Here is an 18,092-nt window from a genome sequence, read left to right on the forward strand (position 1 = left end):
GCCCACTCACCTAACCTATCCAAGTCACCCTGCATCCCCTTAGCATCCTCCTCACAGCTTCGTGTCATCCGCAAACTTGGAGATGCTGCATTTAATTCCCTCGTCTAAGTCATTAATATATATTGTAAACAACTGGGGTCCCAGCACTGAGCCTTGCGGTACCTCACTAGCCGCTGCCTGCCATTCTGAAACGGTCTCGTTTATTCCCACTCTTTGCTTCCTATCTGCCAACCAATTCTCTATCCACATCAATACCATACCCCCAATGCTCCCAACATCGCGACTCTTAAACTCTGTCCCTCGACTTATGAAAGCTAACACCCCATAAGCTTTCTTAACTACCCTATCTACCTGTGAGGCAACTTACAGGGATCTGTAGACATGTACCCCCAGAACCCTCTGCTCCTCCACACTTCCAAGTATCCTGCCATTTACTTTGCACTCTGCCTTGGAGTTTATCCTTCCAAAGTGTACCACCTCACACTTCTCCGGGTTGAACTCCATCTGCCACTTCTCAGCCCACTTCTGCATCCTATCAATGTCTCTCTGCAATCTTTGACAATTCTCTACACTATCTACAACACCACCAACCTTTGTGTCATCTGCAAACTTGCCAACACACCCTTCTACCCCCACATCCAGTTAATAAAAATCACAAAAATTAGAGGTCCCAGAACAGATCCTTGTGGGACACCACTAGTCACAATCCTCCAATCTGAATGTACTTCCTGAGGCAGTCTTGCGGAGGACTTCATAGAATGCATACGTGGTGGCTTTCTTGAACAGCATGTTACAGCATGTTGCATGAACCTACAAGGGAACATGTTACCTTAGATCTGGACCTGTGCAATGAGACAGGTAAAATTAGTGATCTTGTAGTTAGGGATCCTCTTGGAAAAAGTGATCCCACTATGGTTGAGTTTCTCATGCAAATAGAGAGTGAAATAGTTTGATCTAACGCTAGTGTATTATGCCTAAACAATGGAATGAGGGAGAATTTGGCTAGAGCAGAGTGGAACACAGGCTATAGGGTGGGATGATTGAGGAACTGTAGAAGACTTTCAAGGAGATTTTTTACGGTGCTCAACAAAGTATATTCTAGTTAAAAGTAAGGACAGTAAGGGTGGGAATGCCAGCGTTGGATAATTAAAGAAATAAAAGAAGGCGTTAAACTGAAAGCTCTGTGTACAAAGTCACCGAGTAGTGGGAAACTGGAAGATTGGGAAAACTTTAAAAAGCAACAAAGAACCATAAAGCAAGCGATAAAGTGGGAAGATAGATTATGAAAATAAACTAGCACAAAATATAAAAATAGATAATAAAAGATTTTGTAATATATATAGTGGAGAAGGTTGGCTAAGGTGAACGTAGGTCCCTTGGAGGACGAGAAGAGGGAATTGATATTGAGTAATGAGGAAATGGCTGAGGCTTTGAATGACTATTTTGTGTAATTCTTCACGGTGGAGGACATGCCTAACATGCCAAAGAGAAATGTTATGGATGCGATGGGAGGTGAGAACCTCGATACAATAGTTTTCACTAAAGAGGTAGTGCTGAGCAAACTTGTGGGCCTGAGGATAGGTAAGTCCTCTGGTCCTGATGGAATGCTTCCCAGGGGACTGAAAGAAATGGCAGAAGTTATAGTGAAGGCTTTGGTGATAATTTACCAAAATTATCTGGATTCTGGGCAGGTCCTGATAGGTTGGAAGACGGCGAATGTCACACCACTGTTCAAAAAAGGATGTAGGCAAAAGGCAGGTAACTATAGGCCAGTTAGTTTAACATCTGTAGTTGTGAAAATGCTTGAAGCTATCATTAAAGAACAAATAGCAAGGCAGCTGGAAGGAAATGGATCCATCAGGCAGACACAGCAGGGATTCAGCAAAGGCAGGTCCTGTTTGACAAACTCTCTGGAGTTCTTTGAGGATATAATGAGCGCAGTGGATAGAGGGGAACAGATGGACATTATTTACTTGGATTTCCAGAAGGTGTTCAATAAGGTGCCACATAAAAGACATCCATAAGATAAGGAGGCATAGAATTGGGGGTGATGTATTAGCATGGATAGAGGATTGGTTAATTAATAGAAAGCAGAGTTGGGATACATGGGTGTTACTCTGGTTGACAATCAGTGGTGAGTGGTGTGTCGCAGGAGCTGGTGCTGGGCTTTCAACTCTTCACGATATACATTAATGATCTGAAAGAGGGGACCAACTGTAGTGTATCTAAGTTTGTTGAGGACACTAAATTGAGTGCAAAAGCAAATTGTGCAGAAGATACGAAAGGTCTGCAGAGAGATATAGATAGGTTAAGTGAGTGGGCAAGGGTCTGGCAGATGGAATACAATGTTGGTAAATGTGAGGTCATGCATTTTGGAAGGAAGATTATTATTTAAATGGTAAAAAAAAATGTAGCATGCTGCTGTGCAGAGGGATTTGGGAGTGCTTGTGCATGAATTACAAAAAGTGAAGCAAGCTATCAAGAAGGCAAATGGAATGTTGGCCTTCAATGCTAGAGGGATTGAATTTAAGAGCAGGGAGGTTATGCTGCAACTATACAGGGTACTGGTGAGGCTGCACCTGGAGTACTGCATGAAGTTCTTGTCTTACTTGAGGAAGAATATACTGGCTTTCGAGGCAGTGCAGAGGAGGTTCATCAGGTTGATTCCAGAGATGAGGGGGCTAGACTATGAAGAGAGATTGAGTCACGCGGGACTGTACTCACTGAAATTTTCTGGAATATGGAAGAATGAGAGGAGATCTTATAGAAACATTTAAAATTATGAAGGAGATAGACAAGATAGAGGCAGGAAAGTTGTTTCCTCTGGTAGGTGAGACTAGAACTAGCCTCAAGATTTGGGGGAGTAGATTTAGGACAGAGATTAGGAGGATCTACTTTTCCCAGAGAGTGGTGAATCTGTGGAATTCTCTGCCCAATGAAGCAGTGGAAGCTACCTCAGTAAATATATTTAAAACAAGGTTGGATAGATTTTTGCATAGTAGGGGAATTAAAGGTTATGGGGAAAAGGCAGGTAGGTTGGGATGAGTCCATGGCCAGATCAGACATGATCTTATTGAATGGCCGAGAGGCTCGACGGGCCAGATGGCTCCTCCTGCTTCTATTTTTTATGTTCTTATGTTAAGTGAATCTCAGGGTTGTATGTGGTGGCATATATGTACCTTGATAATAAATTTACTTTGAACTTTGATGCTGAAAGATGAAGGTCCATAAGATCGTAAGACATAGGAGCTGAATTATGCCACTGTGTGCCCCACCATTCCATCATGGCTGATTTATTTTCTCTCACCTATTCTCCTGACTTCTCCTGTGATATTTGACATCATTACTAAGTAAGTACCTATGAACTGCTGTTTTAATTACATCCAATGACTTAGCCCCCACAGCCATCTATGACAATGATTTCCACAGATTCACCACCCTCTGGCTAAAAATATTCCTCTTCAGCTCTGTTCGAAAGGGATGTCCTTCTATTTTGAGGCTGTGCCTTCTCGACTCTCCCACTATAGGAAACATCCTCTGGACATCCACTCTATCTAGTCTTTTCAATATTCAGTGGGATTCAATGAGACCCCCCCCTCATTCTTCTAAACTCCAGCAAATACAGGCTTCGAGCCATCAAACACACCTCGTACATTAATCCTTACATTTATGAGATTATTCTTGTAAACCTCCTCTGGTCCAAAGCTCAAGACACCGCTGAAGAGTAAAGATGATGAGATATAAAATTTGGTGAACTACACTAGAATATAAAACAAGTTTAGGTTTTCATTCCTGATAATTTGTAGAAGGAGGCAAGTTTTTATTTATTTTGAGAGAAATCGCATAACGGCCCCTTCCAGCCCACCAAGTCACACCACCCAGCAACCTACCTATTTAACACTAACCTAACGACAGGTCAACCTACAATGACCAATTAACCTACTAACCGGTATCTCTTTTGACTGAGGGAGGAAACCGGAGCACTCACGGAAAGGACATTCAAACTTCTTATAGAGGATGCCGGAATTGAACTCCGAACTTAGATACCTTGAGCTGTTATAGTGTCACGCTAACTGCTACTCAATTGAAGAATAGAAAGATCTCTACGTCTTCTGGGTTTGATTTCAGTACAGAGGAGATGTAATTAGGTAGAAGGTCGAGCTTAACGTTGAATGCCATGTTTTAGACAAGCAGATTAAAAATTGAGCAACAAAGGAAGTGCTTGAGGAATTGCAATAGTATTGATTTTTACTTTCCTTATTTGTTTCCAGTAAGATGGCAGCGCACTTGGTCACAATGGCCTTTCCGGGCCCAATAAACAGTGCAAGTGTTTGTCTTGAACATTTCTCTTGTGATCCTGTTGAATGTTGGTCTTACAAAATACTGCAAATCCAGTTCATTGGCAGAGGAGCTGTGCGATCTCAGTTGTTGCATGGACCACACTTTCATACTGTGGTGTCACTCATTGCACCCACCCAGAGGAGGATGCGTCAGAGACACCGGATTGGGGGATGGCCCCTGCAGGCTGGCTGTCCCATAGGGGCTGCTCTCCAGCATTTGCTTCCTGAAAGACAAGCTTGATTGCCTATTCCCATGGCTACATGAGATGAGGAACTGCTGCGTGCTTGTTCTTGTAGATTAGATTATAAGGACACACAGTCCTCTTTTATCGTCATTTAGTAATGCATGCATTAAGAAATGATACAATTTGTTCCTCCAGAATGATATCACAGAAACACAAGACAAACCAAGACTAAAAAAACTGACAAAAACCACATAATTATAACATATAGTTACAACAGTGCAAAGCAATACCGTAATTTGATGAAGAACAGACCATGGGCACAGTACAAAAAAAGTCTTAAAGTCTCTCGAAAGTTCCACCATCTCACGCAGGCAGTAGAAGGGAGAAACTCTCCCTGCCATGAGCTTCCAGCATCGCAAACTTGCCGATGCAGCATCCTGGAAGCATCCGACCACAGTTCGACTTTTAAGTCCGTCCGAAAACTTCAAGCCTCCGACCAGTCCTCCGACACTGAACACTGAGCACCATCTCTGCCGAGTGCTTCGACCCTGGCCCCGGCAACAGGCAATAGGCAAAGCCGAGGATTTGGGGCCTTCCCCTCCGGTGTATTCTCGATCGCACAGTAGCAGCGGCAGCGAAGCAGGCATTTCAGAAGTTTCTCCAGATGTTCCTCTGTGCTTCTCATGTCTGTCTCCATCAAATCAGGATTGTGCACGGTCCCTATTTAACAAATACGATATCAATTCGGAGCGGTCGCGCGCGCTGTGTCGCGCCACCATCTTCTCCTCCCCTGAAATGAGGCTCCAGACCAATATCCCATGCACTATCAATCTGCAGGCCATGCCACTCAGGGACATATGCTACTATTATTTTGTGACCATATGTGCTATCGTAACCATATGTGCTGTGTGTGCCTGTATGTTCTGTGTTTTGCAACTTGGTCCCAAAGGAAAGCATCTTTTGGTCAGTTGTATACATGTGTACGGTTGAATGACAATAAACTTGAACTTGAACTATTTCATTAGTTGGTATCACACCACGTGACATTCCTTTTACCAATGGAATTGAAAAGTGATGAGATACACTTTGCTGTGTTAATTCCAGCTTTGTAAGTAACTTCAGTAATTGGCTGACATTGGGTGGGAGACACCTGCTTGCCCCTGTCCAATGCTACTTAAGGTGGATGAGGAGTGGTATTGTAACTTAACTTCCCGAAGGCAGTTTATTCAACTGTGGGAAAGATTCAAGTTCAATTTCAAGTTTATTGTCACTCAACTGTGTATATTCCAGAAGATGAGCATTTAGCATCAGGTGCATTCACAACACAAATTAAAAAGTAAACAGTATAATGCTACTCGCACTTCATACATGAAGACAGGGAGTTCAGTAGTCTCACGTCCTGAGGGAAGAAGCTGGTTCCCATTCTAACAGTCCTTGTCCTAACGCTGTGGAAACTCTCCTTGATGGTAGGGTGTCAAAGAGATTGTGGGATGGATGGGAGGGACCCTTGACAGTGAATATGCAAAAAAAATCTAAAATATTTGTGCACTTGTCAGCAAAGTACACGACATTATCAACATGCGCAACTGTAACTTTCACAACCTACTAACTACTGCTTCCACAGAGGGAGATGTCATCAAGATCAGGCAAAGATCCTGCCCACCACTCAACACTGCATAAATGCTAATCCAAAATACTGTACTACGGAAACGAAAAACATCTGATTCCAATAGCCTGTCAATATTGGCACTAATCACGAGCTCTATTTTATAACTTTGTTTTTTTTCAGATAATCTTGTGATAACAAACCACTGGAGATGCCGTCAGTCGTTGTGGTATAAAGTAAAGGTAGCTCCCTCTTTTTGGTTGTTGGTGTTGGCGGAGGGGGGGCGGGGAGTTGCACAGTTGCATTCCCAGAAAACTGTTGTGGTTTATCTTAAGGCAGAAACAGAATTAGAATCAGAATCAGGTTTAATATCACCAGCGTATGCTATGAAATGTATTGTTATACGGCAGCAGTACATTGCAATACATAATAATAAAAACTGTGAATTACCCTAAGAAGTGTATATATTTGTTAAGTTTAATAAGTAGTGCAAAAAGAGAGGAAAAATGTTGTGAGGTAGTGTTCATGGTTCAATTACCATTCAGAAATCAGATGACAGAGGAGGAGATTCTGATTCATAAATCTGATAGCAGAGGGGAAGAAGCTGTTCCTAAAACATTGAGTGTGTCTTCAGGCTCCTGATCCTCTTCTGTGATAGTAGCAATGAAAAGAGGGCACGTACTGTGTAGTGAGGATCCTTAATGATGGATGCCGCCTTCTTTTGAAGATATCCTTGTGGGGAGGCTATGCCCATGATGGAGCTGGCTGGGTTTACAATGCTCTGCAGATTTTTCTGATTTTGTGCATTGGTGTCTCCACACCAGACAGTGATGCAACCAGTCAAGGTTCTGTCCATGGTACACCTGTAGAAATCTGCTCGAGTGTTTGGTGACATACCAAATCTTCTCAAACTCCTTATGAAATATAGCTGCTGGCGCACCTTGTTTGTAATTGCATTAAGACCATAAGACATAGGAGTAGAATTAGGCCATTCGGCCCACTGAGTCAGCTCCACCATTCAATCATGGCTGATCCCTTTTTTCCCTTCTCCTCAACCCCAGTTCCCGGCTTTCTCCCCGTAACCTTTGATGCCATGTCCAATCAAGGACCTATCAATCTCTGCCTTAAGTACACCCAACGACCTGGCGTCCACAGCTGCACGTATACTCAAGGTGGGGCCTCACCAGTGCCTTATAAAGCCTCAGCATTACATCCCTGCTCTTGTATTCTAGACCTCTTGAAATGAATGCAAACATTGCATTTTCCTTCCTCACCACCGGCTCAACCTGCAAGTTAACCTTTAGGGTGTTCTGCACAGGGACTCCCAAGTCCCTTTGCATCTCAGAATTTTGGATTTTCTCCCCAGTTAGAAAATAGTCCGCACATTTATTTCTGCTACCAAAGTGCATGACCATGCATTTTCCAGCATTATATTTCATTTGTCACTTTCTTGCTCATTACCCAGAGAGTGCTGGATATGTGGAATGCTCTGCCCCAGAAGGCAGTGGAGGCCAAGTCTCTGGATATTTTCAAGAAAGAGATGGATAGAGCTCTTAAAGATAGCAGCATCAAAGGTTATGGGGATAAGGCAGGAACTGGATACTGATTGTGGATAATCAGCCATGATCACAGTGAGTGGCGGTGCTAGCTCAAAGGGCTGAATGGCCTACTCCTGCACCTATTGTCTATTCTCCTAATCTGTCTGTCCTCTGCATCCTACCTGTTTCCTCAACACTACCTGCCCCTCCACCAATCTTCATATCATCTTCAAATTTGGCAACAAAGTCATCTATTTCATCATCTAAATCATTTATATACAGCATAAAAAGAAGTGGTACTAAAACCGACCCCTGCGTAACAACACTAGTCACTGGCAGCCAACCAGACAAGGATCCTTTTTTCCCCACTCTCTGCCTTCTTCCAATCAGCTATTGATCTAACCATGCTAGTAAATTTCCTGTAATACCATGGGCTCTTCACTTGGTAAGCAGCCTCATGAGTGGTACCTTGTCAAAGGCCTTCTGAAAGTCCAAATATACAACATCCACTGCATCCTCTTTATCTATCCTACTTGTAATCTCCTCAAAGAATTCCAACAGGTTCGTCAGGCAAGATTTTCCCTGAAGGAAACCATGCTGACTTTGTTCTATCTTGTCCTGTGTCACCAAATACTCCATTACCTCATCCTTAACAATTGACTCCAACATCTTCCTGACCACTGAGGTCCGGCTAACTGGTCTATAATTTCCTTTCTGCTGCCTTCCTCCTTTCTGAAAGAGTGGAACGACATTTGCAGTTTTCCAGTCTTCTGGCACCATGCCAGAATCCAATGATTTTTGAAAGATCATTTCTAATGCTGCCACAATCTTTAATGCTACCTCTTTCAGAACCCTAGGGTGCAGTTCGTCTGGTCCTGGTAACTTATGTACTTTTAGGTCTTTTAGCTTTTTGAGCACCTTCTCTCTTGTAATAGCAACTGCACCCACTTCTTTTCCCTCACACACTACAACATCTGGCACACTGCTAGACTGATGCAAAATACGCATTTAGTTGATCTGCCATCTCCTTTTCCCCCGTTATTATTTTCTAGCAGTCCTTTATCCACTCTCATCTCTCTTAGTTTTTACATACGAGGGGTGATTGATAAGTTTGTGGCCTAAGGTAGAAGGAGTCAATTTTAGAAAACCTAGCACATTTATTTTTCCCTTCCTACATGTACACACTTAGTCCAGTGGTCGTGGAGCATACGGATCCCTTCTTTGTAGAAGTTCATGGCCTAAGATAGAAAGAGATGAGATTAACTTCAAACTTTCTGCATTATTACTCAAAGGGTTGAACTGCACATGTATTTGACGAGAGCGTTTTGGACCTCCTGGTGGTCCACAGTAGAAGTGATTGATAAATTTGTGGCCTAAGGTAGGAGGAGATGAGTTATACAGCTGATTTATTATCCCTTGCAAACCCATTCTCCTGCCTTCTCCCCATAACCTTTGATGCCCCGACTAACCAAGAACCTCTTTACCTCTACTTTTAATATACCAAATTACTTGCCTTCTGCAGCCATCTGTGGCAGTGAATTCCACAGATTCACCAACCTCTGGCTAAAGAAATTCCTCCTCATCTCTATTTCTTCTATTCTGAGGCTGTGCCCTCTAGTCCTTGTTTCTCCCACTATAGCAAACATCCTCTCCACATCCACTCTATCTAGGTCTTTCAATATTCGATAGATTTCAATGAGATCCTCCTTCATTCTTCTAAACTCCAATGAATACAGGCCCAGAGCCATCAAACACTCCTCATACATTAACTCTTCCAGTCTCGGAATAATTCTTGCAAATTTCTGCTAGACCCTCTTCCATGTGAACACATCTTTTCTTACATAAGGAGTCCAAAACTATTCATAATACTCCAAGTAGGAACACCTATAAAATGTTGGAGTAACTCAGCAGGTCAGACAGAATCTGTGGAAACGAGTACACAGTCAACATTTTGGGCTGAGACCCTTCATCAGGACTGGAGTATTGTAGGTCAAGTCTATGTAGCAAGACTATATACTGTACCTATTGTAATGTAGGTCAGACTAAAGAGCAAGACTGAAAACAGGACCATTTACTTCCTGGAAGTATGGTGTCACAGAACAATGGTTAGTGGATATTTAAAATATTATTAATTCAGGTTACTGTTGAAGTCAGCTCACAAAAGGCTGATGTTACTTACCCTTTCAAGTTGATTGGGAAATATTCTTCCATTCTCTCTTCTGAAATGAAATTTTCTGCTACTTGGCAGTTCTACAAGGAACATGAGACAGGGATTTGTAAAATACGAAGTGGAAGTTTCAAGAATCTACCAAATTTCCAATTGTTTCTTAATGCCACTGGAGGCAAAACTTTCCAATTTGTTCATAAAAAGTGTGGCATGTTGAAAATAAACCAATCTTTCATCTCTCAGGGCTGTACTATGTGAGACTTATAGTTTGCTAAGTATCCATCCTGGGTGTGTAGATGTGGACATGGAGAAAATGTTTCCTATAGTAGGAGAGTCCGGACTGGAGGGCACAGTCTCAGAATACAAGAACATCCCTTTAGAACAGAAATGAAGCGGAGTTTCTTTAGCAAGGTGATCATGAATCTGTGGAATTCATTGCCACAGATAGCTCTGGAGGCCATAAGACAAAGGAGCAGAAGTCGGCCATTTGGCCCATCAAGTCTGCTCCGCCATTTTATCATGAGCTGATCCATTCTCCCATTTAGTCCCACTCCCCCGCCTTCTCAACATAACCTTTGATGCCCTGGCTACTCAGATACCTATCAATCTCTGCCTTAAATACACCCAATGACTTAGCCTCCACTGCCGCCTGTGGCAACAAATTCCATTGTTCACCACCCTCTGGCTAAAAAAATTTCTTCGCATCTCTGTTCTGAATGGGTGCCTTAAGCCATGCCCTCTTGTACTAGACTCCCCCATCATGGGAAACTACTTTGCCACATCCACCTTGTCCATGCCTTTCAACATTCAAAATGTTTCTATGAGGTCCCCCCTCATTCTTCTAAACTCCAAGGAATAAGTCCAAGAGCGGACAAACGTTCCTCATATGTTAACCCTCTCATTCCTGGAATCATTCTAGTGGATCTTCTCTGTACGCTCTCCAACGTCAGCACATCCTTTCTTAAATAAGGAGACCAAAACTGCCCACAGTACTCCAAGTGAGGTCTTACCAGCGCCTTATAGAGCCTCAACATCACATCCCTGCTCCTATACTCTATTCCTCCAGAAATGAATGCCAACGTTGCATTCACCTTCTTCACCACCAACTCAACCTGGAGGTTAACATTAAGGGTATCCTGTACGAGGACTCCCAAGTCCCGTTGCATCTCAGAACTTTGAATTCTCTCCCCATTTAAATAATAGTCTGCCCGTTTATTTCTTCTGCCAAAGTGCATAACCATACACTTTCCAACATTGTATTTCATTTGCCACTTCTTTGCCCATTCTTGGCAAATCATTGGGTATATTTAAAGCGGAGGTTAATATGTTCTTGATTGGAAAGGGCGTCAAAGGTTACAGGGAGAAGGCAGGAGAATAAGGTTGAAGTGATAATAAGTTACATGATGGAGCAGGTGGAGCAGGCTCAATGGGCCAAATGAGCTAATTCTGCTCCTACATCTTATGGTAATACAGTCTAACTCAACAAGGTTACCAGCATAATTTTACAAACTTATTACATCAACCACCTAGAAGGACTAGTGCAGGAGGTGTATGGGAAAGTCATTATCTGCAATTGCATCTCCATGTCTTGGAACTTTACTGACACTGGTTCCTCATATTGGAACTACCTGCCCATCAACATCTTGGAAACATATTCACTACATGGACTACTACAGTTCAGGAACTGATGCATAATATTCATCACCTACCTGGGCACGTGACCAAGTGGTTAAGGCATTGGACTAGTGACCTGAAGGTCGTGAGTTCGAGCCCCAGCCGAGGGAACATGTTGTGGCCTTGAGCAAGGCATTTAATCACACATTGCTCTGCGACGACACTGGTGTCAAGCTGTATGGGTCCTAGTGCCCTTTCCTTGGACAACATCGGTGGCGTGGAGAGGGGAGACTTGTAGCATGGGCAACTGCCGGTCTTCCATACAACCTTGCCCAGGCCTGTGCCCTGGAGAGTGAAGACTTTCCAGGCGCAGATCCATGGTCTCGCAAGACTAACGGATGCCTTTACTTACCTGAGCAACAAGTGAACTCAAGTAGAAAGAAGTCAGACTTGACCTTCAAGTATCACCAAAGTAAAAGAAATGCAGATGCAAAAAAAAATCTGTTCCAATACTCTTCTACCGCTGAGTGGGATTCCTAGAAACTTGCTGCCAAAGATTTATCCAATTAAATGACTCTGATCAGAAAGGTGGTTAATAACAGAGTCAATAACTTCTCTGCAAAACTCTATTACGATGCCAGTGACCTGGGTTCAATCCTACTGCTCTCTACACTATCCCTGTGACTGTGTGGATTTCCTCCGGGTCCTCTGGTTTCCGCCCACATTCCAAGGGAGTATTGGTTAGTTGGTCACATGGTTGTAACTGGGAGGTGCAAGCTCATTGAGCCAGAGGGGCCTGTTACTGTGCTGTTTCTCTAAATCTGTCCAAAAAGTTTTAAAAAAATAAATGAGGTTGAAATCTATCTTAAAAACAATTTCATCTGTAACCACAGTTAATAATCAGCAATAGCAGAGTTGTATTTCCTAGAATTATAAAATTATCAAATCAGAATGACACAAGAGATTCTGCAGATGCTGGAAATCTTGAGCAACACACACAAAATGTTGGAGGAACTCAGCAGGTCAGGCAACATCATTGATGTCAGCTGTTTATGTCCCTCCATAGATGCTGCCTAATTTACTAAAGGCATTATCAATAAGGGAAGGCAGCATCTATCAAGAATACATCTCTTTAATTATAGACCGGGGCTGCTGGGTTCTGATGCTCTCAGAGATGTTATCAAAATACTGAGATTTATGGATTGAACTGTAGTTCATGTTGGCCTCTTTCTATGTATATTTTTCATGTTCTTGTCTATTCTTTCTTGTTGCTGATTGGCAGGCTGGGAGTTAGGGAGATCTGTTAGTTTTGTGCAAGGGAGGAGTTGGGGCGGGGTTGGGGTTTGCAAGTTTTTGTTTCCTTTTGTTTTCATGCAAGGGGGGAATTGATGCCTTTCTTTCAACTACTTCTATGGTTTTCTGTACCTTATGGCTGTCTGGAAAAGACAAATCTCAGAGTTGTATTCTGCATTCAAACTTTGATAATAAAATCAACCTTTGCTCCTTTTTGAACCTTTCCCAACCTGGGGTCCAAAGACCCTTTGGTTAATAATAAGGCTCCATGGTATAAAAAAGGTTTGGAAACCCTGCCACAGACTATGGTAACAGTAAATGAATTATTCATTCACACCAGAAATAATTTTCAATACTTTCCATTAATTGCTTCACCCACTAGGTAAATACCAAGCAACATCGTTACTAAAATAAAAATTTGTTTGCTGTTCAGCATGCAGCCAGATCTCTAATAACTTGTGACTAACCCACTATGGTGATGCCAGTATACTTGGATTGGTGGAGATCAGAAATGTTCTTGTTCTGTGGAGTTTCTGGGGGTTTTTCTTCAATAACAAGATGTGAGTAGACAAGGATGCAGCAGGTACATTGGAGAATCAGGTAGTAGTACACTATCGCGGCCATCTTCAATGTTGAGGAACTAAGGGGCGGGCAAAATAAAACAGGTTATTGTTTGTGCACCAATGACAACATAACTTAATATTAGAAAGGAAGACTTGGCAAATCTATAACTTTGCATGCAGCCTCAAAACGTCCCAAAATGGTTTGTAATATGGAAAATATTTTTATGTATTATCATTGATGTAGGTTGTCAAATATTGATCAGACTGCACTTGGACTATTGTGAGTAGTTTTGCATCCCTTATCCAAGAAAGGATGTGCTGTGTTTGGAGAAATTTCGGAGGAGGTTCATGAGAATGAAAGGGTTAATGCATGAGGAGCATTTGATAGCTCTGGGCCTGTACTCACTGGAGTATAGAAGAACATAGAAACATAGAAAATAGGTGCAGGAGTAGGCCATTCGGCCCTTCGAGCCTGCACCGCCATTTATTATGATCATGGCTGATCATCCAACTCAGAACCCCGCCCCAGCCTTCCCTCCATACCCCCTGACCCCCGTAGCCACAAGGGCCATATCTAACTCCCTCTTAAATATAGCCAATGAATTGGCCTCAACTGTTTCCTGTGGCAGAGAATTCCACAGATTCACCACTCTCTGTGTGAAGAAGTTTTTCCTAATCTCGGTCCTAAAAGGCTTCCCCTCTATCCTCAAACTGTGGCCCCTCGTTCTGGACTTCCCCAACATCGGGAACAATCTTCCTGCATCTAGCCTGTCCAACCCCTTTAGGATCTTATACATTTCAATCAGATCCTCCCTCAATCTTCTAAATTCCAACGAGTACAAGCCCAGTTCATCCAGTCTTTCTTCATATGAAAGTCCTGCCATCCCGGGAATCAATCTGGTGAACCTTCTTTTCACTCCCTCTATGGCAAGAGTGTCTTTCCTCAGATTAGGGGACCAAAACTGCACACAATACTCCAGGTGTGGTCTCACCAAGGCCTTGTACAACTGCAGTAGTACCTCCCTGCTCCTGTACTCGAATCCTCTCGCTATAAATGCCAGCATACCATTCGCCTTTTTCACCGCCTGCTGTACCTGCATGCCCACTTTCAATGACTGGTGTATAAGGACACCCAGGTCTCGTTGCACCTCCCCTTTTCCTAATCGGCCACCATTCAGATAATAATCTGTTTTCCTATTTTTGCCACCAAAGTGGATAACTTCACATTTATCCACATTAAATTGCATCTGCCATGAATTTGCCCACTCACCCAACCTATCCAAGTCACCCTGCATCCTCTTAGCATCCTCCTCACAGCTAACACTGCCACCCAGCTTCGTGTCATCCGCAAACTTGGAGATGCTGCATTTAATTCCCTCATCCAAGTCATTAATATATATTGTAAACAACTGGGGTCCCAGTACTGAGCCTTGCGGTACCCCACTAGTCACCGCCTGCCATTCTGAAAAGGTCCCGTTTATTCCCACTCTTTGCTTCCTGTCTGCTAACCAATTCTCCACCCACACCAATACCTTACCCCCAATACTGTGTGCTTTTAGTTTGCACACTAATCTCCTGTGTGGAACCTTGTCAAAAGCCTTTTGAAAATCCAAATATACCACATCCACTGGTTCTCCCCTATCCACTCTACTAGTTACATCCTCAAAAAATTCTATGAAATTCGTCAGACATGATTTTCCTTTCACAAATCCATGCTGACTTTGTCCGATCATTTCACCGCTTTCCAAATATGCTGTTATCACATCCTTGATAACTGACTCCAGCAGTTTCCCCACCACCGATGTTAGGCTAACCGGTCTATAATTCCCCGGTTTCTCTCTCCCTCCTTTTTTAAAAAGTGGAGTTACATTAGCCGCCCTCCAATCCTCAGGAACTAGTCCAGAATCTAACGAGTTTTGAAAAATTATCACTAATGCATCCGCTATTTCTTGGGCTATTTCCTTAAGCACTCTAGGATGCAGACCATCTGGCCCTGGGGATTTATCTGCCTTCAATCCCTTCAATTTACCTAACACCACTTCCCTACTAACATGTATTTCGCTCAGTTCCACCATCTCACTGGACCATCTGTCCCCTACTATTTCTGGAAGATTATTTATGTCCTCCTTACTGAAGACAGAACCAAAGTAATTATTCAATTGGTCTGCCATGTCCTTGCTCCCCATAATCAATTCACCTGTTTCTGTCTGCAGGGGACCTACATTTGTCTTTACCAGTCTTTTCCTTTTTACATATCTATAAAAGCTTTTACAGTCCATTTTTATGTTCCCTGCCAGTTTTCTCTCATAATCTTTTTTCCCCTTCCTAATTAAGCCCTTTGTCCTCCTCTGCTGAACTCTGAATTTCTCCCAGTCCTCAGGTGAGCCACTTTCTCTGGCTAATTTGTATGCTTCTTCTTTGGAATTGATACTATCCCTAATTTCTCTTGTCAGCCACGGGTGCACTACCTTCCTTGATTTATTCTTTTGCCAAACTGGGATGAACAATTGTTGTAGTTCATCCATGCAACCTTTAAATGCTTGCCATTGCATATCCACCGACAAACCTTTAAGTGTCATTTGCCAGTCTATCTTAGCTAATTCACGTCTCATACCTTCAAGGTTACCCCTCTTTAAGTTCAGAACCTTTGTTTCCGAATTAACTATGTCACTGTCCATCTTAATGAAGAATTCCACCATATTATGGTCACTCTTTCCCAAGGGGCCTCTCATGACAAGATTGCTAATTAACCCTTCCTCATTGCTCAAAACCCAGTCCAGAATAGCCTGCTCTCTGGTTGGTTCCTCGACATGTTGGTTCAAAAAACCATCCCGCATACATTCCAAGAAATCCTCTTCCTCAGCACCTTTACCAATTTGGTTCACCCAATCTACATGTAGATTGAAGTCACCCATTATAACTGCTGTTCCTTTATTGCACACATTTCTAATTTCCTGTTTAATACCATCTCCGACCTCACTACTACTGTTAGGTGGCCTGTACACAACTCCCACCAGCGTCTTCTGCCCCTTAGTGTTACGCAGCTCTACCCATATCGATTCCACATCTTCCCGGCTTATGTCCTTCCTTTCTATTGCGTGAATCTCTTCTTTAACCAGCAATGCCACCCCACCTCCCCTTCCTTCTTGTCTATCCCTCCTGAATATTGAACATCCCTGAACGTTGAGCTCCCATCCCTGGTCACCCTGGAGCCATGTCTCTGTGATCCCAACTATATCATAATCATTAATAACAATCTGCACTTTCAATTCATCCACCTTATTACGAATGCTCCTTGCATTGACACACAAAGCCTTCAGGCGCTCTTTTACAACTCTCTTAGCCCTTATACAATTATGCTGAAAAGTGGCCCTTTTTAATGCTTGCCCTGGATTTGTCGGCCTGCCACTTTTCCTTTTCTCCTTAGTACTTTTTGCTTCTATCCTCACTTTACACCCCGCTGTCTCTCTGCACTGGTTCCCATCCCCCTGCTGTGAACTAACCTCCTCATGCCTAGCCTCTTTAATTTGATTCCCACGAGAGGGGAATTTTAATTTAAACTTATTGAACAGAGATGAAACAGACATGTGGAGGAATTTCTTTAGCCAGATGGTGATGAATCTGTGGAATTCATTGCCTTAGTCATTGGGGTGTATTTAAAGTGGAGACTGATAGGTTCTTGATAAGTAAGAGTGTCAAAGCTTATGGGGAGAGGGCAGGAGAATGAGGTTGAACGGGATAATAGATTAGTCAAGGTGGAATGGTGGAGCCAATTTAATGGTCCAAATGGCCTAATTCTGCTCCTACGTCTTATTGGCAGCATGGTTCATAGAGCTTGAAGGGCCTATTCTGTTCTGTATCTCAATAAGTAAAAAAAAAGCCTCACTTCTATGCACTCTGTCTACTCGTTGCCTCAGTAAAGCAGCCAACACATACCACCCTTACTGAGCATTCCCTCTTCTCTCTCTCCCATCAATATATTAACACCTGAAAGCACACACCACCAGGCTCAAGGATAGTTCCTGTCCCACTGTTATCAGTCTCTGAACAGGATATTCTCAGCATTTGTCCCACATTTCCCATGAGGTGCTGGAGACAGTGGTTGTCTAAACAGTCATTCAATGACCAACTCCTCTCACTCTTCTAGAGTCTTTGATGACATATTGAATCTTCTCAAACTTCTAAGCTGCTTTGTAGAGATATCATCATTGTTATTTGCCTTGTCATATGACATGGTCAATCATGATCCCATAACTGTTATTGTTTTTGGCAAAGTTTTATACAGAAATGGTTTGCCATTGCCTCCTTCCGGGCAGTGTCTTTACAAGACGGGTGACCAATTGACCTACTAACCTGGATGTCTTTGGAATGTGGGAGGAAACTGGAGCACCAGGAGAATGAACCTGGGTCGCTGGCACTACACTAACATAGCATTACACTAACCACAATGCTAATGTGCTGCCCAACTATTCGTAAGTCTTGTTGCAATAGTTCTCCAGTGTAGCCTTGTGCAATATTTGTTAATTATGTGTTTTGTATCCTCTTACTTACTGCCCGTTACACCATTTCTGACAGTGTTCAGAGCTTCCTTCATCACATCAGCAGCTTCTTCTCGGCTTTCACTATTGTCAGCCGTGCAGGTCCCGGTGGAGACTCAGGAATACCATCGCACTCAGATGTTGGAGGACTCTTCATTGCTGTTTCCATAAAAATTTTGATTGACCAGTCAGGACTGTTTGCCCAGAGCTGAACCCCCAAACCTGGAGAACTGGTGGACCACTCTTAG

The 18,092-nt window shown here is 42.9% G+C and overlaps 1 protein-coding gene across 1 annotated transcript in view; it reads right to left on the bottom strand.

Moving 5' to 3' along the window:
• The window catches only part of asip1 (agouti signaling protein 1), a gene marked incomplete at its 5' end in the record, with an annotated part of 73,580 nt that overhangs the window by 24,359 nt on the left and 31,129 nt on the right, over nt 1-18,092 (bottom strand). Inside the window, 2 exons of the mRNA XM_063073877.1 lie at nt 9,849-9,919; nt 13,211-13,383. Of these exons, the coding sequence (XP_062929947.1) occupies nt 9,849-9,919; nt 13,211-13,383 (244 nt within the window). The remainder of the gene's footprint in view (nt 1-9,848; nt 9,920-13,210; nt 13,384-18,092) is intronic.

The sequence above is a fragment of the Mobula hypostoma genome, chromosome 2, assembly GCF_963921235.1.
Source record: "Mobula hypostoma chromosome 2, sMobHyp1.1, whole genome shotgun sequence".
In the NCBI taxonomy this organism is placed as follows: domain Eukaryota; kingdom Metazoa; phylum Chordata; class Chondrichthyes; order Myliobatiformes; family Myliobatidae; genus Mobula; species Mobula hypostoma.